The sequence below is a fragment of the Odocoileus virginianus genome, chromosome X, assembly GCF_023699985.2.
Source record: "Odocoileus virginianus isolate 20LAN1187 ecotype Illinois chromosome X, Ovbor_1.2, whole genome shotgun sequence".
Lineage (NCBI taxonomy): Eukaryota > Metazoa > Chordata > Mammalia > Artiodactyla > Cervidae > Odocoileus > Odocoileus virginianus.
Genome location: NC_069708.1, coordinates 28,333,927 through 28,361,825, shown reverse-complemented (window position 1 = coordinate 28,361,825; position 27,899 = coordinate 28,333,927). Strand labels below are relative to the sequence as shown.

Genomic DNA, 27,899 nt, shown 5'->3' with positions numbered 1-27,899 from the left:
AAGTATTTCAGCTACTGAACTCTACATATATGAAAAGTAACAATGAAGTATTTTTAAAGTGTTTTTTAAAAATCTTTTATTTTGTATTGGGGTATAGCCAATTAGCAATATTGTGATAGTTTCAGGTGAACACTGAAGGAACTCAGTCATACATATACATGTATCCATTCTCTCCCAAACTTCCCTCCCATCCAGGCTGCCACATAACACTGAGCAGAGCTCCACAGCACTGAAGTATTTTTGATGAAAGATGTGGCGGAGTTGGCAAACCACTGCTAACACCACCAAAAAAGGATAAAAATACCCAGATATCTATACCTATACCAGAAATTCTTGAATGGGGTGGTAATGGGAGATCCATGAACCCCCTGAAACTGCAAACAGAATTTTGTACGTAATATATATTTTTTTGAGTAGAAGATCCACGCTTTTTCATCAGATTCTCAAAGGGGTCCATAACCACCTTCATAAAGCTAAAAATTGTGCTCTATAGTCTACAGTAATCAGGTGCTTACTAAAAGTAGGATGATCAGCTTTAGGTTTCACAGCTTAGGAAGAAAAGAGTCATCCAATGAAAAGACATACACAGACAACAGGGTCTCTGCAGGAATAATAAAGATGCTGGGGCTGTTGTAGGGGAGAAGAGAGTAAATAGAAACTGAGTTTCAATTTCCCAGTCCCTAAAGAATTACTATACAGAAAATCAGAATTTAGCAAGAATAATTCCCAGAATGGCATGAAAATGAATATGAAATATAAGGCTGTCTATGAATTACCACTGTGCCTTACAAGAGAACAAGTGACCCATTTGCAAAAAAGAAACGTTTTTGTTTGCAAAAAAGAAAAGTTTTGCTTTTCTTCTCTCTCCTTATTTAGTAATCATGGCAAAGCAGCTGCAAATGTAAACAAATATATTTATATTTATACTTTGACTCATTCATAAGGATGGCAGTGGCCTACAGAATCACATGTAATTCAAATTCAAATGTCCCTAAATAGTGATAATTCCAGTGACAGCTTTGGAAAGTTGATACTTTACTAAAATCAAAGAAAATTCCTTTTGTCATTTCTAAGTTAATTTCACTCTTTAGTAATGCCAGGAGAAGAAAGGAAAGCTATAAGCTTTGTAGTTCTAGTAGTGAGACAGCAAACAAGTATTACTGCTATCTAAAAGGTTTCAGAGAAAAAATACCAGTTGAGTTAGCAGTCCTGCACAACCAAGAGAAAGGGGTTTGTAATCACTCTCAAGCTCACATTTCCTTTGAGAACATTTCCACAAATACTAAAAATAACTTTCCTCCTAAAAAGATGAGCACTGTCAAAACAAGCATAACAGTGTGGGGGACATGCAGGTGTTGCAATGTGAATCATTAAAATTAAAAAATAAAATCTCAGTAGCAGTAGAAAGCTTTAAAAAATCAGTGCCAGATTTAAAAAGAAAAAAAATCTGCACAGCTAATTCCTGAAGAAACTAGAATTACTAAATTCAATTATGCACAGTCAACAGATCCCTAAAAGATAGGCTTGGGCTCTCTCAATTCTGAGATAGATATTTATCTCAAATTAGGTCCAGAAAAAGGCTTTCCTGGTGGCTCAGACAGTAAAGAGTTTGCCAATACAGGAGACCTGGGTTTGATCCCTGGGTTGGGAAGATCCCCTGGAGAAGGGAATGGCAACTCACTCCAGTATTCTTGCCTGGAGAATTCCATGGACAGAAAAGCCTGGCAAACTACAGTCCATGGGGTTGCAAAGAGTCAGACACAACTGAGCTATAAACACACACCCAGGTCCAGAGAAGGTAAAAAGAGAAGTGAATTTAATCTTGCAGACTGTAGTCAGGCTCTTTACATTAGGATCAAATGCAGATTAAGATGTTCAGTTTCCAAGATAAGATGTTTGAGCTCTCAAACCAGAGTAACAAAACTCAGAATCTGGACTAGAAACTCAAGAAGCTAGAAACTATCCAGAGGGGAATTGGGATAATAAATCTCACTGGACATGGGAAGGATTTACATTCAGGACCTACTTGATAAAAAGTCCCAAAGAATGTTAAAATACTTCCCCTCCAAATGAACCATTCCGTTTAGCAACTTAAAAAATATACACATAACCTTGGCTAAACCCGTTCATCTCATATTTCTACAATCAGAAAAAGAACAATACAGATAATTCAAAACACCTTTTCCTGTAGCATAAAATTTATAAGATCTTAACACTTCCTTTTTAAGTACTTGCTATCAGCCAGGTACAGTGCCAGCTTCTGATGATACAAAGATTTAAAAAAAAAAAAAAAAGACAAAAGCCAAGGCATAAGTCCTTGTCCTTGATGTCCTTTCATGGCTTCACAGAATATAACATAAACACAAGCTATGCTAACTGCCAAATCCACTGAATAGTTTTCAGACTAAATTCAAGCAGTACCATGTTACATTTGCAATTGACATTCATTTCTTCCTTGAAACTCTCTAAACTTGTGCTTCTACAGCACCACTCTTCAATTTTTCTTAGTACTGCACCTCTTTCTCTGGCCATTAGTTCATTCAATAGAGAGTTATGGAGTCTTTACTATGTGCGAAGCATTATCCTACACACTGTGGATATAAAACAGACATGGTTTCTGCTTCCATGGAGCTTACAGCAATCACTTATTAGATTTAGGCCATTAAGTCTTTCTATGCCTATTTTTCTTCTATATTCTTCACCTAACTCTGTGTGTGTGTGTGTGTGTATTGTGTGTGTGTGTGTATTGTGTGTGTGTGTGTATTGTGTATTGTGTATTGAGGACTGTAGCCCGCCAGGCTCGTCTGTCCCTGGAATTTCCCATGCAAGAATACTGGAGTGGTTTGCTATGCTCTCCTCCAGGGGATCGTCCTGACTCAAGGATTGAACTCACATCTCATTATGTCTCCTACATAAGCAGGTGGGTTCTTTACCACTAGCGCCACCTGGGAAGCCCTCACCTAATTCTACATGATACCAACTATAATAGCTTATATAGAATAAATGAGGGAAGTTAACATTGATTTACAACCCTCATGGTAACAAGGTCTTGTTTTGTTTCTCCTAGCACCACAGAAAACACATTGCCTTGAAAATACATTATAAAAACTCCCAAGCTAAAAAGGAAGCCCGTTTTTCCATGTCTCCTTTTTCTTTTAACAAATGATCATCTTTATTTTCCCAAACAATGCTTTTGAAAATGTGGGCTTTGTTGAAGCCTTAACATTTTCTGGTGCATATCTGTTTACCAGCATATTATAATATCTCACTCACCATAAGCATAGGACTTTCAGTGAGATGTTGCCTTGTAACAGACTGCTATATCACTATTTACTAGCTCAATACAGTACATCAGAAAAGAGGACTAATTAAGTTATGGATATCATATGTCTACTCCTTGTCACATTTAAGCAGAACCTGAATTCTTGAACAACAAATAAATATTCTCACAGAAATGTCAAATGACAATTACCACTGGGCATTCTTCCTTTACTTCAGCCACAGTTTTTTGTTTAATATGAAATCGCTCAGTCATGTCCGATTCTTTGCAACCCCATGGACTGTAGCCTACCAGGTTCCTCCGTCCATGGGATTTTCCAGGCAAGAATGCTGGAGTGGGTTGCCATTTCTTTCTCCATAATATATATGTAGACACCAACATATTTTTTATTGAGGCATAGTTGATTTATATTAAAGTGTACAACATAGTAATTCAAAATTTTTATACATTATATTCCCTTTAGTTATAAAATACTGGCTAATGTTCCCTGTGCTACACAATATATCCTTGTACCTTTTTTATACATAGTAGAAGCCACAGTATATTTTTAATTGAAGTATAATTGATTTACAACATTGTGATAGTTTTAGGTATAGAGCAAAGTGATTCATTTATTTATATACATTCTTTTTCAGATTCTTTTTCATTATATATATGTATATATATACATATATATGATGGTAAATATATTAATAGTTCCCTGTACTATATACTAGATCCTTGATATTTAGCTATTTTACATATAGCAATGTGTATCTATTAATTTCAAACACCTAATTTATCCGTTCTTCCATCTTTCCCCTTTGGTAATTTTAAGTTAGTTTTCTTTTTTAATGTTTTATTTATTTATTGACTGCGCTGAGTCTTTGCTGCTGCGAGAGGCTTTCTCTTTTCATGGTGCATGGGCTTCTCATTGTGGTGGGTTCTCTTATTGCAGAGCACAGGGTCCAGAGCATGCAACCTCAGTAGTTGTGGTACACAGGCTTAGGTGCCCCATGGTATGTAGGATCTTCCTGGACCAGGGATTGAACCCATGTCCCCTGCACTGGCAGGCTGATTCTTAACCACTGGGCCACCAGGGAAGCCCTGTAAGTTTGTTTTCTATGTCTGTGAATCTATTTCTATTTTGTAAATAAGTTCTTTTGTATCACTTTAGATTTCACATATAAGTAGTATCATATGATTCTTTTTTATGGTTGAGTGATATTCCATTGTGTGTGTGTGTAAATTCTTTTTTTATTCATTCATCTTTGATGGACATTTAGGTTGCTTCCATGTCTTGGCTGTTGTAAACAGTGCTACCATAAACATTGGAGTGCATATATCCTTTTGAATTAGAGTTTTCATCTTTTTCAGACAAATGCCTAGGAGTACAACTGCTAGATTATATGGTAACTCTATTTTTATTTTTTTTTTATTATTTATTTTTTTTTTTCTTTTAAAAAAATTTTATTGGAATATAGCTGCTTTACAATGTTGTGTTAGTTTCTGCTGTACAACAAAATGAATCAGCTATATGTATATATATATATGCCCCCTTTTTTTTATCTCCTTCCCACTTAAGGTCACCACTGAACATTGAGCAGAATTCCCTGTGCTATACAGGTTCTCATTAGTTATTTTGTACATAGTATCAATACTGTATATATGTCAATCCCAATCTCCCAATTCATCCCACCCCACCCTTCCCCCCATTCCCCTCTGGTATCCATATGTTTGTTCTCTAAGTCTGTGGTTCGATTTCTGCTTTGCAAACAGGTTTATTTTTAGTTTTTAAGGAATCTCCATACTGTTATCCATAATCAGCAGCCACAACAGTTTTAAAAGCAAAGTAAAAATTAAATTTTTTTCTAAAGCATTCATAATGCTACATAGTTCATTCTTTTGCCTTTTTGAGTCATATAGAAACAGAATTTACTTAAACAATATCACATACTTAGATGAATGAAAAATGGTCCATAACAATGTCAAGTAAAAATTGTACAACCAAATATATGCTTTCATTTGTAAAAAAGAAAAAATATATGGTATGTACAAAAGGCCCGGATGCTTCACACCAAACCCAATGGTACTCCGGAGAGTGGGAGGGGAAAAGGAGAAGGACAGGGAGATTTTTTTCCCTTTCACTTTATACAATTTTATATGGTTTGATTTTTTTTAATGCGCATGTAACTTTTTATGATGGAAAATTCCAGTGTAAGTTATATACTTGAATTTTACAGACATAATTTGGCAAAGATTTTAAAACACTGATAATTCCCAGAGCTGGAAAGGTTGTAGGGAAACAGACACTCTCCCTCACTGTCATTTGTATTATAAACAGGTGCAACCCTTTTAGAACACAATTTTAGAACATCTATCAAAATTTCCTACAAATGTACAAGGATATCAATTATGATACAAATATATGTATATATATTGATAATATATATACATATATTATATGATACAAATATATGCTATGGAATACATTAAAAAGAATGATAGAGATCTCTATGCACCAACAATAAGACAGGATCAGTAAAGATGTTAATTCTCTCTAGATTGATCTATAGGTTTGACTCAATTCCTATTAAAAATCCACCAAGACTTTTTTTGTAGATATAGACAAAATTCTTCTAAAATTTATGTGGAAAGGCAAAAGAATAAGAACACAATTTATAAAAAGAATAAAGTGAGAGGAATCACTCTACCTAATGATAACACTTACAGTAGCTTAGCTACAGTAATCACGGCAGTGTGCAGAGGGATAGGTCAGTGGAACAAAATAAACCCAGAAGACCCACGTACTTAGCTGATTTTTCACAAAGGTGCTCAGAGCAATTTACTGAAGTAACAGTAGTCTTCTCAACAAACAATAATGGAACAGTAGAACATCCATAGGCAAAAAGAAAAAGAACTTCAGTCTAAATCTCATATTGTATATAAATTCAAAATGGATCATGGATTTAAATGCACAACACTAAAACTATAAACTTTTAGAAAAGAAAAAATAAGAAGGCTTCCCTGGTGGCTCAGAGGTAAAGAATCCACCTGCCAATGCAGGAGACACAGGTTCGATCCCCGATCCGGGAAGATCCCACATGCTGCGGGGCAGCTAAGCCCATGGTACTGCACTACTGAGCCTGTGCTCTAGAGTCTGGGAACCCCAACTACTGAGCCCATGTGCTGCAACTACTGAAGCCCAAGAGCCCCAGAGCCTTTGCTCTGCAACAAGAGAAGCCACTGCAATGAGAAGCCTGCACACTGCAACTAGAAAGTTGCCCCCACTAGCCACAACTAGAGAAAAGCACAGCAACGAAGACCTAGCAGAGCCAAAAATAAATAATAAAATTTCTTTAAAAAAGAAAATATAAGAGAAAACCTTTGTGATCCTGGATAAAGCAACAACTCCTTAGAGACGTACCCAGGAGCACAATCCAAAAAGAAAGAACTGATAAATTGGATTTCATCAAAATGAAGCATTTCTGTTCTTCCAGAAATACTGTCCAAGGACTGAAAAGATAAAGACTAGAAAAATTCTTTGTAAATCATATATCTAATAAAGGAAGTGTACCTTGAATACATAAAGAACCCTTAAAACTGATTAATCATAAGAAAACAATGCAATTAAAACTGGGGCAGGACTTCTCTCATGGCTCAGTGGTAAAGAATCCGCCTGCCAATGCAGGAGACATGTGTTTGATCCCAAGTCCCAGAAGATCCCATGTGCAGTGGGGCAACTAAGCCAATAAACCATAACTACTGAGCCCACGTGCTGAAACTGCAGAAGCCCACACACTCCAGAGCCTGTGCTCCACAAGAGAGGCCACCACAATGAGAAGCTGGCACATCACAACCAGACAGTGGCCCCCACTCGCCATAACTGGAGAAAAGCCCGAGCAGCAACAAAGACCCAGTACAGCCAAAACAAAACCTGTGGCAAAGAAACAGACACTTCACCAAAGAAAATACATGGGTGGTGAATACGCACATGAAAAGATATTTAATATCAATAGCCATTAGGGGAATGCAAAGTAAAAACACAATGAGAAAGATGAACAGATACAATTTATTTAAATAGTGGTAATACTAAATACTGCAGAGAAACTATGATTCCTTCATTGCTGGAGGAAATGCAAAATGGTACAGGCATTCTGGAAAAGAGTAGAGCAGTTTCTCAGAAAACTACACATATATCTACCGTCTCATTCTTGGGCATTTATCTCAGAGAAAGGAAAATTTGCATTCATACAAAATCTTGTACATGAATGTTCATACCAGCTTTATTCATAATGGCAAAATACTGGAGAACTGAATATCTTTCAATGACTGAATGGCCGAACAAACTTCTGGTACGATGAACACTACTCAACAACTTAAAACATGAACTACTGACACATAGAATAATTTGAATTATGCCTAGTGAAAAAAAGTCAATCTCAAAAATATTGTACTACTCTTTATATAAGATGCTCAAATATCAAAAGTATAGAGATAGAGAACAGCTAGGTGGTTGCCAAGGAACAAGGAGAAAGGTGCGTGCATGTGAAGGGACAGGAATAGAAAGAGGTATCATCAGGGAGTTCTTTTGTGATGACAGACCAGTTCTAAACCTTGATTGTGGTGGTTAGGTGATGGCATAAAACTGCATAAAAATATACATGCACAGATGAATATAGATTTTTTCAAGGTGCAAACTGAATAAAGTCTGTAATCTTGCTAATGATAATGCATCAATTTCCTGATTTTGATACTGAACCACAGCTATCTAAGATGTTACCATTGGAGGAAGGTACATAAAGGGTATACAGGTCTCTATAGACTATTTTTGTAATTTCTTGAGTCTAAATTATTTCAAAATAGAAGCTTAAAAAAAGAAGATCAGGATATATTCATGAACAAAGAGAGCAAATTAAAGAATAATTATCTATAAAAATGTCCATTTTTGCAAAAAAAAAAGACAAACAGTTAAAAACTAATGCATAATTATTTACCATGTTTTGAGTAAGTACAGAAAAAAGATTAAAGGATATACACCAAACTGTTACCTCTCGGGAATAAAACCATGGAAATAAGAGTGTGCGGGTAGGAAGAAGCTTTTCTCTTCTTTCTCAGGAGAAGGAAAGATTTATTACTTGCAGCAAGTAAGAACACTGGGAATCTTTCCCAAAGCAGTGTCTCCGGAAGTTTTAATATTTAATTCTATCTATTTCCGTATCATCTGATCTTTTTTTATAAGAAGTATGAATTACTAAGGAGGTCTGTTGTTTAGTCACTCAGTCATTCCAGCTTTTCATGACCCCATGGACCATCCACCAGGCTCCTCTGTCCATGGGATTTTCCAGGCAAGAATACTGGAGTGGGTTGCCATTTCCCTCTCCAATTAGAGGTTTATCTGACAAAAATGCAAATGATAGGTTAGAAAGAGGTAAGTCTAGAAGTCTAGAGGCTGGGATATTAGCCAGGTGACTATTTATTGTAATAATTTAGGCAAAATATAACGAGGGTTTTAGTGATATGCTGGAAGTCAGGGATCTATTCAACAGGAAGAATCAAAAATACCTGTGAGGTTTCCAGCTGCTACTCAGTGATGCTAGTAACCCATTAAATCCAGACTGAAAACAGTAAAGGAGTGAGTCAAGTAACGGACACAGGGAGAAAGTTGGAATGGAGAAGGACAGTAGAATATTCAGTTTGAAGCATGTTTCAGGTTCCACTGGGACATCCAAGAGGAAATGTTCAGCAGGTGGTTGGGATATATATAGATCTTTGCCCAGAATAGAGTTGAGAGTCATCAGAAAGAGGTGGTGGTTAAACTTGTAGTAACAAGCAGAATAACATTCAGTAAAGGAGACTGAAAAGTAATGGTAATTCATGTCAATGTATGGCAAAAACCACTACAATACTGTAAAGTAATTAGCCTCCAACTAATAAAAATAAATGGAAAAAAAAGTAATGGTCTAAGAGGTAGAAGGAAAGTAAGAGCTGAAAGTTGTCATGAAGCCAATCATACTATAATTCCAAGGAAGAAGTGCTCAATGATGTCAAAGAGTGGGGTGAGGTAAAGATAAGGACTGAAAAGTGCCCACTATACCTGGCAATTATGTGATCCTGTTCACTTGGTATGCTTGGCAGGGTAGAAATTAGATTAAAGCTGAGTGAGACACGGATGGCAGGTAAAGAATAGAGAGACACATTACATGTTCATTAAAAGAGAAAGAAAAAAAAAAGAAATTCTGATCCATGCTACAACATGGATAGTTGAACCTTGGAAGCATTATGCAAAGTGCAATAAAAGCCAGATACAAAAGGACAAATATTTTATTTATTGTATGATTCTACTCATATGAGGTTCCTAGGAGAGGCAAATTCACTGAAAGAAAGTAGAGTTTACCAAGAACTGGGGGTGGGAGAATGGGGATGCTGAGCTTTTGTTTGGGAGAAAGAAATGGTTCTGGAAACCGATAGTGGTGATGCTTGCACAACATTATGAATGTACTTAATGCCAGTGAATTGTAAACTTAAAAATGGTTGAAAAGGTAAATTTTTATATCATGTATATTTTACCACAATAAAAACAAACAAAAAGTCAGCTATGAAAAGAATGAATGGCAGCAAGGGGCTGAAGCGGTATTGAAAGAGATTTTATTTTCTTTAATGATGTGAGACTTAACCTCTATGTAGGAATACTTATACCCCAATCTAAGGAAAGTTATTGACAGAAAAAAAGAACCTTAATATTTATTAATGGCCAAACTTACAGACAGACTTAGAAACTAGTATACAAAAATACTTTAAGCATTATATTAACCTATTAACAATACTATTCTTCAAACTGACTGAAACCTTTAGATTTAATAACCACTTTGCAGGAGGGGAGCACATGTACAACAGTAGCAAAACTTTTAAATTAGCCAGGAATAAACTCAACAAGAAAAGTAGATGCTCAATAACAATAAAAACTATAGAACATAAAGAAATAAACAAAAGATGCCTAGAAATTATACAACATAACCTAAAATTCTTTATTGACAAAGGTAAAAGAACAAGTGAATAAATGAAGAAACATGAGCTTCTAGATGTAGAAACATATTACAAAGATATACATTCTCTTCAAATTAATCCATAAATTAAGATTTCAAAATTAATCTGTCACCAACAAGTTAGAATTTAACAAAAATGATCCTAGAGTTTATTTAGGCTAATTGGGGAAAGAGTCACATCAGAGGAATTTAAAATTATAATGTCTGAATGATAATCAGAGACACTATCTGGTGATAATAGTGCAGATTAGATAAACAAATAAATAAAACAGAACGCTCCAAAATAGGTTAAAGAATATATAAGAATCTACTACATGATAAAGGTAGCATTTTGTACTAATGTACAAAAGGACAGACCATTCCATAGGTACAACTTGGACACTATGGCTAGTTCTTTGGAAGAGAAAGTAAGTTAGATATTTACCTTATATCTTAGATTCTATTTTTAAAAATCAGTAAATATTTAAATATTATACATATTAGAAGAAAATATAGTTGGCTATCTCAGAGTAGGGAAGGTCTTTTAAACAATTATACAGAAATCTAAACAGCAAAGACTGATAAATATAACTACATAAAAATGAAATTGCTACTACTGTAATGATGTAAAGTAATTAGCCTCCAACTAATTAAAAAAAAAAAAAAATAAGATCATGAAAAAAAAAAAAAAAATGAAATTGCTATCTCAGAAAATACAATAAACCTAAAGACCTTCTTGGGCACAATAGAGTAATTGCTACTGAATTAGTCTTCCCACTGTAACCAGAAAACTGCAAAAAAAATAAATGAAACAACTGCTTCCGACCAAGAAGTATAGGACTGTCACTCTTGAGAGAAAGGAAATAAAGGAAGTGAGCCCTACAATTGTCCTTGGCTTTCTGCTGAATCCAAGAAAAGCACAGCAGTCTGACTAAGCCATAGAAACAGATACTGGAGTCTGAGGAGGCTAGAACAGTTGGAAATTGCAGGACAGAACTGGAGAGGAGGGAACTCCACAGACAATCTAAGGTCTGCAGAAAAGCTCTCTTAAATCTTCAGCTGAATGCTAAGCTGCACGTGTGTATACGATGAGCTCCACAAAAGAGTCCTATACACAGAACTATTAGAGATCATACAGGGTTGGGAGTTACTCAAACAAAAGTGTAGAAAAAAACTTTTCTGGAGATTTTTTGGGTAAATTTATTGTTTTATCTAATCTAGACTGTAGGGTCCTGCTGATCATTCTAAAACTTCAGGCACTCAGATTTTATGATATGTGATCTATTTATCATAGATAAGATGGCTTCTTATTAATTTTTGGTTTGAAGAACACTGGAGGAGGAACTTGCTAGGAAATTCTTTGGGAAAAGGGGTTTCATCACGAATAGTTTGGCATCATCTATTGGTACAGACTATGTGGGCATGTGTGCACGCTCAGTCATGTCCAACTCTCTGCAACCCCACTGACTGTAGTCCGCCAGGCTCCTCTTTCCATGGGATTCTCCAGGCAAGGATACTGGAGTGGGTTGTCATGCCCTCCTCCAGGGGATCTTCCCAACTCAAGGATCAAACTTGTGTCTCCTGTCTCCTGCATTGGCAGGTGGATTCTATACCATTGAGCCACCTGGGAAGCCCACAGACTATGCAGTTTATCTTAAATTTAATCAAACATTAAGTATTAAGGCCTCTGCCAACTACTTTATGGTTTTGCTAAGACTGGTATAAACTTTGGGTTGTGTTTTTCAGACAGGATTTCTTTATCTGTATCATGCTCACCGACATGGAATGTTATATGACTTTTATTGCGAATAGTTCTGATCCCAAGTTTTGGGTTTCTTTGATTATTAATGTTCCTTCAAATGTAATCTGAACATGAACAGAGGCTCTGCAATTGATTCAGCACCATTGTGGTAGCTGAACAGACCTAAAGGCTTGAACTCTAATACTAGTGTGCAGTCTATCACCACTACCTCTAGTACAAGACCTGAGTACTCCAACGTATACTGCATACTTCTAGGTGAAGTATTACTTATCTTTCACTTGTTGCTTGATGATCCTAACCTTAGTGCTAAGCATTCTAGCTATGTACAACCTAGCTCACATGTTATATACATGATAATGAAAGTATGTAAAATGCTATAGAAATATGCCATTATGCAGTGGGATATGCGTGAAGAATCTGAATGGAAAGGGTCAAAATAATGTTAACCAGAGTTACCATTCTAACTTTGCTAGTAAAATTTTTTGAAATAAAAATGTTAAAGCAGGGAATAGATTCCACATGGACTTTATTACTATTAATTAGAAATAGAGGCAGGTTCATATCTGGCCAAACCAACACAGTTTTAAATAAAAGTATTATTTTGTATATAGTACCTGATGGTAGGAAACATCTCATATGTGCCTTCAACTCCATAATGGATATCCTTTTAGCACAAAAAAAGGTCACATTTCTTATCACATGACACCACTAACCCTTTCTGCCCTATTCAGAGGTTTCTTATACTCTCATCCACTGGTTAAGGATGAGGGGAAGACAGCCTTCTAGGCTGTCTACTGCTGCTACCAAATTATTATTTACCTCCCCTTGAGGGAAAAAAAATTCCTCCTACTTTGAGGCTTGTTCTCTACCATGCCAGAGGTTGAAAACGAGCTGCCTTGGAGCTAGATTTGGCCGGCAGATCGATGTTTTTATTTGGCTTTCAGAGTTAAAAATTTTCTCTAAACAATTTGCAAATATGTAAAAATGGGAAATGTCAAATGTATACAAAATCCAGATTTTCAGCTTCTCCTGAAAAATTAAGATACCAAGTGACATGGATACTCATCTCCTTAGGAAATAATCAGATGCAGTAAAGTACAAGCCTCTTTAGATGGAATATACATACTCTTCCAGTTTACCACAATCCACACTTGGCCCACCTCAACTCATTTACATTACTTGCCTGGCCCCTATAGGCCACTTGAGTTTGAGATCTCTGCTCTTCACCTTTACTCACCATCATTAACCAACTCACATTCACTAAGGACTTACACACCTGGCACAATCTTCTTGGCTCCAAATCCCTCTCCACTATGATGGGTTACTCTAATGTTCATATGTACCACCTATCCAAAATCCTTGCAAATCTTCATGCCAATGGTTTGCACCTCCATTCCAGCCAAACATATACGAAAGCTGTGGTACATATACACAATGGAATATTACTCAGCCATTAAAAAGAATACATTTGAATTAGTTCTAATGAGATAGATGAAACTGGAGCCCATTATACAGAGTGAAGTAAGCCAGAAAGATAAACACCAATACAGTATACTAACGCATATATATGGAATTTAGAAAGATGGTAATGATAACCCTATATGCAAGACAGAAAAAGACACAGATGTATAGAACAGACTTTTGGACTCTATGGGAGGAGGCGAGGGTGGGATGATCTGAGAGAATAGCATTGAAACATGTATATTATCAAGTGTGAAACAGATTGCCAGTCCAGGTTGGATGCATGAGACAAGTGCTCAGGGCTGGTGCACTGGGATGACCCAGAGGGATAGGATGGGGAGGCAGGTGGGAGGGGGGTCCAGGATGGGGAACACATGTAAAACCATGGCTGATTCATTCTCTTCAAATTCTTTCTCCCACCACCTTACTCATTCTTAGCAAAAGACCATGTTTGCTCTTTTGCAGAGAAAATGAGAGGCTACTGGGCAGAAAAATTCTCAATGTTTATATTCCCATTCTCACAGGAATCTTATCTCATATTCTTTATTTTCTTCTCTTTCATCTATACAAAGGTACCCTCTGTCCAACTGACTCATCCCTTCTAACACACTGACTACAGTCTTCTTTCTTCCCTTCATAGGCAAATTTCAGGCTCCACTGTTTAAATCCTCATTCATTCATATCCTCTGTAGTCTGGCTTTTGATTCTACCACTGTACTGAACTAGCTCTTCTAATGACCGTTCTCTTTGGTCTTCTCTGTAGCACTTGTCTGCTGGCCATTTTCCTATTCTCTAGGTTTCTAGGGCATTACTCTCTTCTGGTTTCCCTTCTTTCATCCTGGTCACTCCCCAGTATTCTCCACCCTATCCCTTAAATGCTGCTTTGGTATCTGTCAAATATATTCTCATCCTAGATTCTCTCTTAACAGTGGTTCTTAACTTTTTTAGGACACATATAACTTTGATAATCTGATAAAGCTATGGTCTTTCTACCCAGAAAAACATACAATTGTATTTCAGCTACAGCAACAGGGGGTTCAAGGAATGTACCTGACTCCCTATTTGAAATCATCTACTTATATTTATACATGCTGATGATTTGAAAAAATATCCATATATATAAACAGTACAGACTACTCTTCTAAGCTCTGGACCTCTATTATCTACTCAAAGTCTTTACTTGGATGTCCTACCTCAATACAACACAGCCCAAATTGAACTCTACCACTTTTCCTCCAAAACTACTCCTCCTTTATTTCCTATTATAGTCAGCCCTCTGTATCCATGGGTTCCACAATGATGGAATCATTGGGCAAAAACATTTGTGAAAAAAATTTCAGAAAGTCCCAAATTGCAAAACTTGATTTTTCTGCACACTGGAAACTATTTACAATGTATTTATAACTGTTTACATAGTATTTACATTGTATAGGTATTGTAACTAATCTAGAGATGATTTAAAGTATATGGGAGAATGTGTGACAGTTAGATGCAGATACTACACCATTTTACAAGTGACTTGAGCATCTACAGATTTTGGTATCCCTGGGAGTCGTGGATATCGAGGGATGACTATATTAGTCAATGATACCACCGGTTTGCCCAAGTCAGAATTCTGAATGTCATCTGACTTATCCACCCTTCCAAAAACCAGATTTTTAAAACTAACAAAAGCACTTCATGCTCAATTTTAAAATTCAAACACCTAAGTAGAAAAAAGCATAAAGTGAAGATTATCCTCCACCTCTCCCTTTAGTAATTCTGCCTTATGACAACAATTGAACTAAATGGTGGCTGAGCCCTTTAGATGGGCTCTTCAGTTCATCATTACTACTGAGCCCATTTCACTCATTTATGTTACCTGTCTGGCCTCCATAGGATCTAAATTTACAAATCCTTCTGTATATACTGTTGAGTGATCTAGTTTTCATCAATACATATCTTGGATATATTTGGGTATCAGCATATACAAGACACAGCTTTATTTGTTAGCTAATCTACCATTCTGATGGCTAAACAGTATTCCATCATATAGATGTACCATAGTTTAACTACTGATAATTTCTTATTGTTGAATATTTTAGAATGCTGTTTTCTTAATTACAAAGTTGCAATTACAAACACATGTACATTTGCACATATGCCTTTGCAAACTTGTATGGAATATTCCTGAGATGAACTTGCTTAGTCAAAGGGAATACACATTTATAGTCCTCTAAAAAGTTTGTACCAATTTATGTTTTCACCAAGGAATAGGAGTACTTGGCATCATTTTTAACTCTCCCTGTCCTTTACTTATACCCTGAATTTCCAACCATTTATGAAGGTTATCAATCCTACTTCCTCAATATCTCTACCTTCTGTTCCCATCTTTCCATTTTTATTGCTTTGTAACTTAGTTCAAGCTCTCAGTACTTTAACTTGGACTGTTGTCAATAGTTTCATTATTGGTGATCTGTCTTTTTAAAGGCTTGGTGAGACATACTAGGTGCCTTTCATGATTTGGCCCCACCTAACTTTAAGGACTCCTTTATTAACACCCAAACTAGCTCCCACTCTGCACCATAGCCAAACTCAACTGTTTGCACTTCCCTATCCAAGGTGCTCTCATCTTTCTAGCACTTGCACTCTCTATCTGGAACTTCTTCCCTACCTTTCTCCACTTGACTATCTGCTCAGCACAGCAGGTGCTCAGTAAGGAATTAGCTGCAATAATCATCATCCTTTAAATTTTAGCTCAAAAACCACCTCCTCTTGAAAGAGTTTCCTGCTTTCCGTACCAGTAGAAAATTTGGAAAACTACAAAAGATGAACATGAAGATAATCCTAACCTTACATCTCAGAAATAACCACTATTATCATCACTTTTTTATGTATCTTTTCATAAAAAGCATAACTGAGATGAAATTAAAGTTATGTGTTTTACTTTTCTCACTTAACATTCTAAGCACTTTTGTCATTAGTTTTTTAGAATAAGCTTTCAATCTTTACACAATAATCTATCATGCAGGTGGTACACTAGTCATTCCCTTTACATTAACCATTCAAGTTATTTCTCATTAATATAAATGAGATTATTGTGAATAGCTTTGTCTGTATCTCTGACTAGGACAGATTATATAGTCCTCTGAGGAGGGTATTATCATTTCCCCCGTTTTATAGATGAGAAAGCAGAGTCTAAGTTGCTTGTCCAAAGTCATACTGCTATGAAGGGGTGGGGCCAATATTTAAATTCAAGTCTACCTGACTATAAGGTCGGTTCACTTAACTATTTTAAGTCTCAGTGCTGTCAAAGAGCTTTCTAGAAATGTCTCATAATTATATACTGCATATGTAAGAGTATCTACCTCACTAGCATTTTTCATACTTCCATTAAAAAAGAAACCAAACTCATCTAATAAGCAAAAAACAGATGGTTTATCTGCTTCAATTTTCATTTCTTTGATTACCAGATACAACTGAATATTTATTCATTTTCATTTGGCATTTCATTTTTGTCTTGTGATTTGTCTACTGCCCTCTGCTCATTCCAATTAGCATCTTCTGGGGTTTTTTTCTTATTGCCTTATCTAAGCTCCTCATAAACCTGCCCTCTATCTTAAGGCAGCTATCCCCAGACCAAGCATCATCTCTGCAACATTCCTGCTTGCTTATTACTTGTTATATTCATTTTAAGACATCTGTGAGGCTGCTAACTTCTATTACTAGAATTTGGGCTGATTAGTTTTAGGTATTTTCAGGAGACAATAATGGAAAGATAAATGACCTGCATTTCCACTTTACAATCAGCAATAAGAAGGGTACAAGGGACAAAGTAGATTCTTTTAACCCAACCTAGATGGAATAAACTAGAAGGCTCATCTCCTACCACTTCTCTTAATGAAATATATAGGTTCTAGCCAGTACAGTTCCTGGACTTGCCCCGTTCTTTCATTCCTCCATAATATTCTATCCTCTATACCTAGAATACCCATTTTCTCATCTGTCTTTCCAGTTGTCCCCTCTTTCACCTCCTCCTTCTAATTCTCTGTCCCTTCTGATGAACTTAAGAGCCACACTACTTGGGCTGCTGAATACTGTAGGAGAAAAGTCATATAGACTGTGGATTTTTAGTTGAGACCTCAGTATGCTAGGCAATGCTCTTAAATTCCCTTAGCGCCCTCTTCTTTTTTGCTTCATGAGTTACATGGGACTGTCATTTTACTGCTTAATTCTTTCAGTATTCTTCCATTTAGGATAAAGTAAAGGAAATCAGTCCTGAATATTCACTGGAAGGACTGATGCTGAAGCTGAAGCTCCAATACTTTAGCCATCTGACGCCAAGAAGCTGACTCATTGGAAAAGACCCTGATGCTGGGCAAGACTAAAGGCAGGAGGAGAAGGGGACAACATATGGTGAGATGGTTGGATGGCATCACTGACTCGTTGAACATGAGTTTGAGCAAGCTCTGGGAGTTGGTGATGGACAGGGAAGCCTGGCGTGTTACAGTCCACGGGATCGCAAACAGTCGAACATTGACCGAGCGACTGAACTGAAAAACTCTTAGGTATGGCATATGGCATACACTAGGTCCTCTTATGATTTGACATCTACTTCTCTACATATAACCAGTCATTCACTAAATTTAACTCTAGACTTAACTGCAACCCCAATAACTCGTTTCTTAAACCCAAGATGTAATTTCAGGCTTCTGTGACTTCACATATTGCTATTCTCTCTGCCGAGAATGCTGTCTCCTCCACATCCTTTGCTTCGTAAACTCCACTGATCCTTTAGAACTCAGCTTAAGAAAATTCTATTATAGGAAGCTTCCTCTCATCCCACTCTGATTAAGATATTCTGTTTTCGTTTTACTTTGGCACTCTGTGCATGCATTTAGCATTACATCTAAGTTCTGTGATTTTTCTTTTGTTTTCCCAACTAAACTATAACCAATTTGGGGGCAGAGAACATATCTAATTTTATTTTATGTTTGTAATATCTATCAGTGCCAGCACATACTAGGTGCTCAATAGATGTTTATTTAACAAGTGAGCTGTTCAAAACTGAACTTTATTAACTTGTTTGCAAAGCCTTCCTAACCCTTAGGTGAAAGTGCTCCTTCCTCTCCTCTAGGGCACTTCGTACATCCTTCTAATATAGCCCTTGATAAGCTGCATTTTAACTATTTCTCTTCACCAACTGGACTGTGAATTACACGAGGACAGTGATGTCTTTCCCATCAGTAGATTGAGTAGCTAGCATAGAACCTGACACATATCATTCAATCAGTTCATATACTGAGCAGGAATTCCATGCTCTGAGGAAGCACACCATGGTCTATTTTAACACATTTCCCTAAGTTCCATCAAAGGGCCTGGGGAATAGGTAAGCTTTCACAACTCATGGAAAGTAGTGATGGCCCAAAGTGACATCTATATGATTTTTATTCTCATCTCATTTTTCTGTGCTTTTGAAGTTTAGAAAATAAATGTACATTGCTTTGTCATCATTAAACATTATTAGCAAACTTTATAGAACACACTAAAATATGTCTTTTTTTTAAATGCAGAGTTAAGTCACTTGATTGACTCTGCTGACTATCACAGCTCAAGCCTGCTTTATGCACTTAACTTTTAATAATGCTAACTAATGTTGGGTGGATATACTGATGCAAAGAGAAAAAAAGGAGAAATACTCACCATTGTATTTAACACTGTTGGCCAGAATAAGGTTGACATCGTCTAGAAAGCTCTCCCGGCTCTGATACTTGTGCTTGGAGATATTCTGTAATTAAAAGAAATCAAGGGACTGAGATACACATATAAAGTTACTTGCTTCCAAAAAGACATTTTAAACCAAATCACTCACTTTACGTATGGTCTCTAAATCCATTGGACTGACAATTACTTTGTAATAATCTGGAACAAACTTCTTATTAACTGGGTGATGAAACGGCCAAGACTAGTAAAAAGAAAACATGAGAAATTAAATGGAAACCATTCTTTATATCAGAGCTTCTCAACCTTCACTGGATCATAATGTTAAGATCCTGACAAAAGCTATGGACCCTTTCCCCAGAAAGACACATAATCACACAAAACTTTGCATGTGTTCATGGATTCTTTTAAGGGTTCATGTGCCCTGACAGGGTAAGGACCCCTGCTCTATATTCACAATTAAAATCTCTCACCCCCTAGTCCCATGTAGAGGGTTCACAGCATTATTGCATATACAGCATATGCCTAAAACACAAAAGGAAACTCAGTTCAGAATTCCCTAGGGAAGGTCATTATAACAAAATGATATAGAGACCCAACATGGTAGCCCTGTCATAAAGTTGCAAAAGGGAAAAACTGAAACAAAAGACAACAAATGCTGGGTAATTATCAAACTCTCGTTTGTCAAGAAGCACCTCTAAATCCAAAGCTTCCCATATTACCTGGTATCCTAATTTCTCTCTCGAGCTACCTGAATGTCAACAGGAATAAAGAACCTCTCTGTATCACAGATTCCTGGCCTCTTTGATTTCAATGATAATGCACTCATACAGCAAAAAGGTTTCTTTTTAAAATTATATACCAGTTTGAAAAAAAGAAAAGAATTACATACCAGTTTGAATTGACAAACACCACACTCCAGACTCCCCAATCATACACACACATGCAAACATTCTTTTGTCCTTTCCTTTCCTTTGTACTATCTTCACAATATTCAACATACAGACCACTTACATCTGGAACTGCCATCATTTTCTGGGTGACAATGTTGTCCAGAATAAAAGAAAATGCCACTTGGTCATCATCATCCAGCAAGGGGTTGATAGCTTTCTCTAAACGAGCCAATTTATCTTCTTTCTGACATGAAACAAAGCAAAGGAAACATAAAGGTTTCCCTGAGGTATAATCATCATAGAGTATTAAGGACAATTAATATTTCTCTTGTCCCAAAAAGTCTAACTTTGAATTGTAAACTCATCTGTTCTAGACAAAAATTCAGATAAGAAATAATACTCCAGTAAAAGGATCAAAAGAGATGTGTCAACCACTCTTATAGGTATTCTATCTTCTATTCTTGTAGATAATAAAAAATATACACCCTTGGGCAACAACAGCTTAGCTCCCACAACAAAAACATCTTCACCAAATTAAGTTTTAATATCATACTGTTTTTGCTGTAAAAATATCACTGAAAACACTGGGCACATTATTGTTGATTAGTAACTTTTGTACAAGGGAATCTAACCCAATAAATTCATTTTAGACTATACTATGAAAAAGTCTGTGTATCAATTGATTCATGTCCTAACCCACTAAAACTCAATCTTCTTAAAAATTATTTTTTGGCTGCAGTGGGTCTCTGTTGTTGTGTGAGGGCTTTCTCTAGTTGCAGTGCATGGGCTTCTCATTGCAATGGCTTCTCCTATTGTGGAGCACGGGCTCTAGAGCTTGGGCTCAGCAGCGGTGGTGTGTGGGCTTAGTTGCCCTGTGGCATGTGGAATCTTTCCCCACTAGGGATCGAACCTGTGTCCCCTGCACTGGCAGTTGGATTCTTAACCACTAGACCACCAGGGAAGACCATGTCTTTTAAGTTTTTTTTTTTTTTAATTTTAGCCTTTCTAAGTGGGTATGAAGTATTAACTGGCTTAACTGGTTTAAATTTTTATTTCCACAATGATCAACCAAACTTATAATCTTTTCATGTTTATTGGCCATTTGGCAATCTTTTATGAAATTTCTACTTCAGTATTAACATCTTCACATTTATATGTTTTAGGCCTGTACAGCTGCCATATTTTGTTGTTGTTAAGAAGATAAAATACAGATTATCTTTTAAAAATTAAAATTTCTCCCTGCCAAAACAGTCTCTTAGCTTCAGGTGGCTTTCCGGGAAGTCAATTTCCTTAGCCCTTTCTAAAGTGTTATGTGGATTTTACGTTTTAATCCTAGTTCTACTATTTAACAGCCATGATGCCCAAGACAAGTTAGTTTCTCCTATGGACCTCAGTTTTTCCATCAACAAAAGGGAGGGAATTAGACTATATGATTTCTAAGGTCCCCTCCAGACTCTAATGTACGAAAGACCTGCTTCTCCCTCATTTCTCTAATCTTCTGTTACATTCCCTACTTCCTCAATTCTGGTACCTGCCAGCTTCAAATTCTATCGCCTTTCTCTCATTTTAAATGTCTTACCTCTTTAAGTTTTTCATCACAGAGATCTAGCATTGATTGAGAGATCTGGGTCAGTGAATGCTTTGGCCCTAGATTACAGAGAAACAAACAGGAAGAGATGAGACCACGGACATGGGAGGCAAGAGTACCAACACCTCTCCAGACTTGCACCAACCTAACTGCTGAGTCAGACAGATACATCAGTCTTACCTCCATTTTTCAGTGCCTAACACATAGCAGATGCATAATATGGATGAATAAACTAATTTTAATTCTCTCCCTTATCCACACACAGCAGTACTACCTTTAATACACAGCAGTACTACCTTAGATACTGCTGCCTTTAATACCTTGAAAATAATACCATTGATAGGAAAATAACAATTTATTTAAAGATGACTAAGGAGATCATCTTTCCATATTTAGCATTCAAAATTTGTGACGGCAATTTTTGTTTGCAGAACTCGTGGTTTGTGATGTCCGTCCAATATATGGCTAATCCAAAGCCTTTGTCAGAAAACAATCTCCATCCTAGCTCAGACTACTACTTTAGTTTCCCTGAAGTCCCTAACAAGAGTTTTACAAAATCCTCCAACTATCACCTACATTCCCTGCTTATGGCTACCCTAATTTAAGCTCATCATAGGGACAGTCAAAACATTTTCTTCTCAACAGTAATTCTGTTTCCTTGCAGTATCCTTTATTTATCTTCCTGTCAATTCTTTCAAAGGAAGTGCTCCCCAGAGCCTAAACCTCAGCTCTATCTTCAACTACTTATTAATTAATTAGCAGGCATTTATTTATTCATTCAGCAATTGTTTAATGACTGTGACATGTTCAATGATGAGATTAAAGGGAAAATATGACACAAGTCCTACCTTAGAGAGTTCTTGGTTTAGTCAAAGAAAATGACATGAAAATAAATTGCTATACAACAAGGTATAAGTGCTTGAAGTATCTATGGGTGAAATGATATGATATCTGGAAATATAAATAATGAACAAGACTGGCCATATGTTGGTAAGTGCTGAACTGCGTGAATAGGTGCAGTGAAGTTTATTTACTTTCTCTCTACTTCTGTATATGCCTAACAATTTCCATAATAAAAGTTTTAAAAAAGTGAGTGTAAGTGCAAATAGAGGGATATACTGATTACTATGAACTGTGGAGGGTTGGTAACAGTTTCAAAACAATTAAATCTGAGTACCAGGAAGGAACAGGAAAGGCTTGTTGTGACTCACACTTGAGCAGTGTCATTAATGAAGAGAAGTCCACCAGGTAGATAGTATTGTAGAAAAACATTCCACAGGGAGGAAGAAGTGTGCAAAAACACTTAAGTAAGCAAATTCATGGAAACATGAAGCAACACATTTCACAACAGAAATTACAAGAAGTTTTGTACAACTGGAATACAGTATGTGTGTGGAAGAGAAACCGGAAATGGAACTTGGAAAGGCTGAATGGGACATATTACAATGGTCTCATAGGAGATACAAAGGCACTGAAGATTTTAAGCTAGAGAGTAATTTTTCAAACTTGTATATCAGAAAAAAAAAATACCCTGTCAACAGTGTGAAGAATTAAGGCAGGCAGCAGAGAAAAAGTCTGGAAGCAACTGCAAGAGGTGAAAGAAGAGATGACAAGGGCTTCAACTAAGATAGTAGCAATGGAGACCAAAAGGAAGGGAATTTGTTCCAGCAAAATTTATAATGTACAATTTATGGAACTTAGTGATCTACGAGTGCAGGAGATGCAGAGTGAATCAATGATGACCAATATTTCTAGGTTGTATAACTAGAAGGATAGTAATACCACTGATGGTGGTACTATTATCATCATCATTCAGGTATAAGGAAGAAAGAAGATTGAGATAGAGGGGGATGGAAGGAGAAAATCATTTCCAAAATTTTACTAACATTGCCTCTAAATGACCCACAGGTACTTCAAGCTCTGCATTTTCAATGTCAGCTCTTACCTCCCATTCCCCTTCCAAGTGGATTTTTTTTACGCATTTATGCTTGCCAACTTGAATGACAGTTGGGCCTAACAAATTTATTCTTTCTTTGTATGTGTCTGGTACTCTGCTAGGCCCTTGGAATAGAAAGATGAATAGTCTCTCTAGGAGGTCACAAAGTGGTAGGAAAATCAAATATATAATCAATTATATGTAACACAGTAAGAGCTATAAAGTTGATTTAATTGTGCTAAGGAGGCACAGATGATTGAAAAATGGGTACCATGGGCAATATGAATACATCTTCATGAAGCGATGATATGAGCTGGTCTGGAAATATGAATGGAAAGAGAATAAAGGGCATTCCTTACAAAGGGCAAAGACTGTGCAAAAGAATGAAGACATGGGATAGGATATTTAGTGAAATACAATGCTGAGTGTGGCAGGAATCTATAGTAGGTATAGGAGCCAGTCACTGGAGATGAGACTAGATAAATGGGTCAGGCCTGCTTGTGAAAGGTATTAAAATCTAGGTACACTATTGGCCCATGTGTACAGGTGAGAAAACGGAAAAGGTTATAAGATGTTAAATAAGATATCTAAGGTAATTCAATTATTAAGTGCCATAGTTAATCTGTACCCTTAATCTCTACACTTATAGACAAATCTGTGCTCAAGGATACAACTGGAAATCAGAAAATTTTATCCTTTACATGCAGAAGCTGTATGTACTATATCTTGAACTCTTTAAGACTCAGAAAATAGATTTCTTCCTCCTTGTCTTTTCAGTTTTTGAGCAAAGTGGACATATAACAGCCCCTATAACATATCTGTAGATCAAATCAAAGACAAATACAGTCACAAGCACATACTCTATGGGGGTTCCATCCACACTGAATGTCTCTTCTATTAACCTAGGCTCACCTCTTCCTCCCATACTCCCCATGCAATTGTTTCAACAGATAAGACTCCAAATTCTCCAGAGGATACATTAAGTGGGAATAAAAAGCAGCAATATCTGTTAAATGATTAAAAACATATGTTATCTGATTTTCATAACCCTCAAATTCACTAATACATTGTAGGTCCTTTCCATCAGTCCAATCTAGTCTGAATCTAGGACTAGTATGGAATTAAAAAAGGATCTGAAAGGTGACCTTTGCAGTCAAAGACAGGTGATTCTTACCATTGTAGGTTGCACTATTTTTCACAATTAGCTCCAAATGCTCCCTGAACTCTTCCCGAGATGGATAGAGGCGTTTACGCACATTTTCACGGAGTGTCTGTAAGTCCATCGGCCGGGTGATGATCTTGTAGTAGTCCTTTACGACCTTTGCATTGACTGGAGTGTGGAAAGGGTATGTCTGTGCAAACAAGAGCCAGCACCATCCATGAGCAAAGAACATTTGCCATAACTAATTCCTCAAGACTCTCTCACATCTTACCTGTCTCTACCTGGCCATCAACTCTCAAAGGAATCTCTCTAGATGGAATAGGTCTGACTGTTTCCTCTACTAACTGTTAAAAATAAACAAACTATATCCCAAAGAATAAGGAGTTTGAGGTTCTTAGGACTCTACTGCCCTCTATCTGAAATCAGACAGAACAAAGGGTCTTGCCATCCATACTGTAGACCTGAATGCAGTGAACTCACATTCGGAAGATCTCTCATGTCATTGATGATAGACTCCAAAATGGATGACAATGTCACCATGGGGTCTGTCCGGCGCCGGTGAATGGACTTATGAGGTCTCTAAGGAGAAACAAAATATCAGAATGCTTCTTTAAATTAAAAAAAAATACATTTTGGAAACCTTGTAATGAGCAATACATGTAATTCTCAGGGCAATACCACAGGGAGAATCTAAGGCTGTTATCAGGGCCACGGCTTAGAGGACTGGGGGAATTAATGAGAATCCCATCTGGTCAGAAAGCAGCAATGCAGATACTCACATTCAAATAGTCACAGTGAACAGTAGTTCCAACTCGCCGTTTCTTCTTGGGAGGAAGTTGCTGCTTAGGGAACTTGAGAACCAGAGATTTTCTGCGAACCTCATCTGCACTGTAATAATCATAACACTTTCATAGCATGCAGTCCCTATTTCTAGCACCCCCCAAAAAAGCAACCACAAAGAAAAAGGCCAAAGTACCTGAGCATGAGCCTGGGTAGTAAAAAGCCAAACTAAAGGCCAGACATCCACATCCCAAGGCTCAGATCGGGCAAGACCTCATAGTATCTCCAAATTAATAAAGAACTAAGCAAGCCACAAGTTCACCTCAGTTTCCTACTTGGAAGATAAAGGAACTAGGCTAAAGGAATTTCAAGAATCTTTCCATCTCGAATATTCTATCTCAGGATAAAAGGGCTAGGAAATTTAACTTATTCAGAATAGAAACAAGGAAGAAATTAAAGCTTGTTTGAAAAGAAAAACTAGGGACTTCCTTAATGGTCCAGTGGTTAGGACTCCATGCTCTCACTGCAGGAGGCATAGGTTCAGTCCTTGGTTGGGAAACTAGGATCCCGGATGCCACACAGAGTGGCCGAAAAGAAGAGAAAAAACTAGTTTGAGTTTCCCTCAATCATTAAAAGCCCAACTACCTACTTCCCTTTAATCATATGAGATCAAGATACTATAATTCCTTTTTCTAATGTGCTTTAAAACATGACTACTATAGATGTTGATAAATTAACAAGGATAGGAGAAAACTCCCAAATCTAAACAAAATAAATGAATATAACTACATATTAAAAATTACATACTCAAAAAATAAATATATTTTGAATGTAATACCCTGACTGTCAACTCCTGTGGCATATAATCCAAGGACAACAAATTACAGAAAATATCTTGAATCTACTTTACATGTTTGTTGTTGGTAGTAGTATGTGTGCTCAGTTGCTCAGTCGTGTCTGACTCATTGCGACCCCATGAACCGTAGCCTGCCAGGCTCCTCTGTGCATGGGATTTTCCAAGCAAGAATACTGGAGTAGGTTGCCATTTCCTTCTCCAAATTCTCAAACTATCTTGTACATATCACAGGATGGGCAAATGTATAAATACACTGATGCTGGGAACCAAGAGGATATAAATATAAAACAGAAAAAGAATAAAACTTAATGATGTACAAATAGAGGTGATACAATGTTTTCACTGATTTTAATTAAATCAAGAACCTAAAAAGTGTGAGCTAAAAATAAAATGCAAACTATAGCTAAAAAACAGAAAAAGATGAAGAATCTATAGATATAATTTGTTTTGGAAGTATTGATATGAGGTTGTGACTTACAATATTTGTATATTTCCTAGTTCTATCTACTAAGAACCTAGAAGCAGTGACATCTCAGTGGCAATGAAGATACTTAACACCTAGATATTGGTTCCAAAATACTATTCCCCAATAAAAGGAACCAGGACTCCCTGAGAAAGGGCTGATTCTGGGTCTGGGACAGAGAAATTTCAAGGAAAGCCTGACATCTAGTGCCAGAAAGCAAAGAAGTTTGCAAAATTTATAGGTTCATTTCAAAAGGACACAGGTTCTGGCTTGAAGGGATCAAATCTGGGACAATCTGGGCATCCAAATTAATAATGATGTTAACAAATTTTAATATATTATAGTTTACAAAAGGAAGAATTTCAGATTCCATAGTAATATTCAAAAAAAGAGAGAGACGCCCTGCTTTACAGAATGCCACTTAGTGTAAAGAATGATAGAATTAGAAAAACAATGAAGCAACCCCCTATGTAATAATGAGTTAGGTAATGATCATCAATGGATGTTAAAACTATTGAGAGAAATATTGTAAGAGAACAGGATATTCACCCACAAATTAATTACAATGGGAAAAAAGTATCTTTATTATAGAGGAATCTGAGTATTACCACTTTAATAAGATGATCAAAATACTGAGGAACATATACTGACATTATATGCTTTCTCATGTGGTGCGGTAAATGCATAATATTACTTCTGCTGCAATCTTGCCAAAGATAAATATACATCAAAAAAATATACATCAACACAAAAACAGACACATCTAGAATGTGGAATATTTTATGAGACCATTGACCTGGACTCTTAAAAAAATTCAATGTCATGAAAAACAAGGTGGGGAAGACAGTTCTACATTAAGAGAGATTCAAAATACTTAATGTTTGAACTGGAATTGATCCTGAATGGAAGTAGGGTGTATGCAATAAAGAATATTGAGACAACTGGGGGAATTTGAATAAGGACTGAATATTAGATACTACTGAATTAATGTTAAATTTCTTAGGTGTAGTAATA

At 36.5% G+C, this 27,899-nt stretch overlaps 1 protein-coding gene across 7 annotated transcripts in view; it reads right to left on the bottom strand.

The window, feature by feature from the left end:
- Window positions 1-27,899, bottom strand: part of TAF1 (TATA-box binding protein associated factor 1) — a 79,929-nt gene that overhangs the window by 18,779 nt on the left and 33,251 nt on the right. For all 7 annotated transcript variants that reach the window (XM_070461850.1, XM_070461853.1, XM_070461851.1 and 4 more), the window contains exons 26-32: window positions 25,566-25,674; window positions 25,267-25,365; window positions 24,799-24,976; window positions 21,680-21,747; window positions 20,222-20,344; window positions 19,359-19,451; window positions 19,190-19,274 (exon numbers count right to left, since the gene is read on the bottom strand). In XM_070461850.1, coding sequence (XP_070317951.1) covers window positions 19,190-19,274; window positions 19,359-19,451; window positions 20,222-20,344; window positions 21,680-21,747; window positions 24,799-24,976; window positions 25,267-25,365; window positions 25,566-25,674 — 755 coding nt within the window. The remainder of the gene's footprint in view (window positions 1-19,189; window positions 19,275-19,358; window positions 19,452-20,221; window positions 20,345-21,679; window positions 21,748-24,798; window positions 24,977-25,266; window positions 25,366-25,565; window positions 25,675-27,899) is intronic.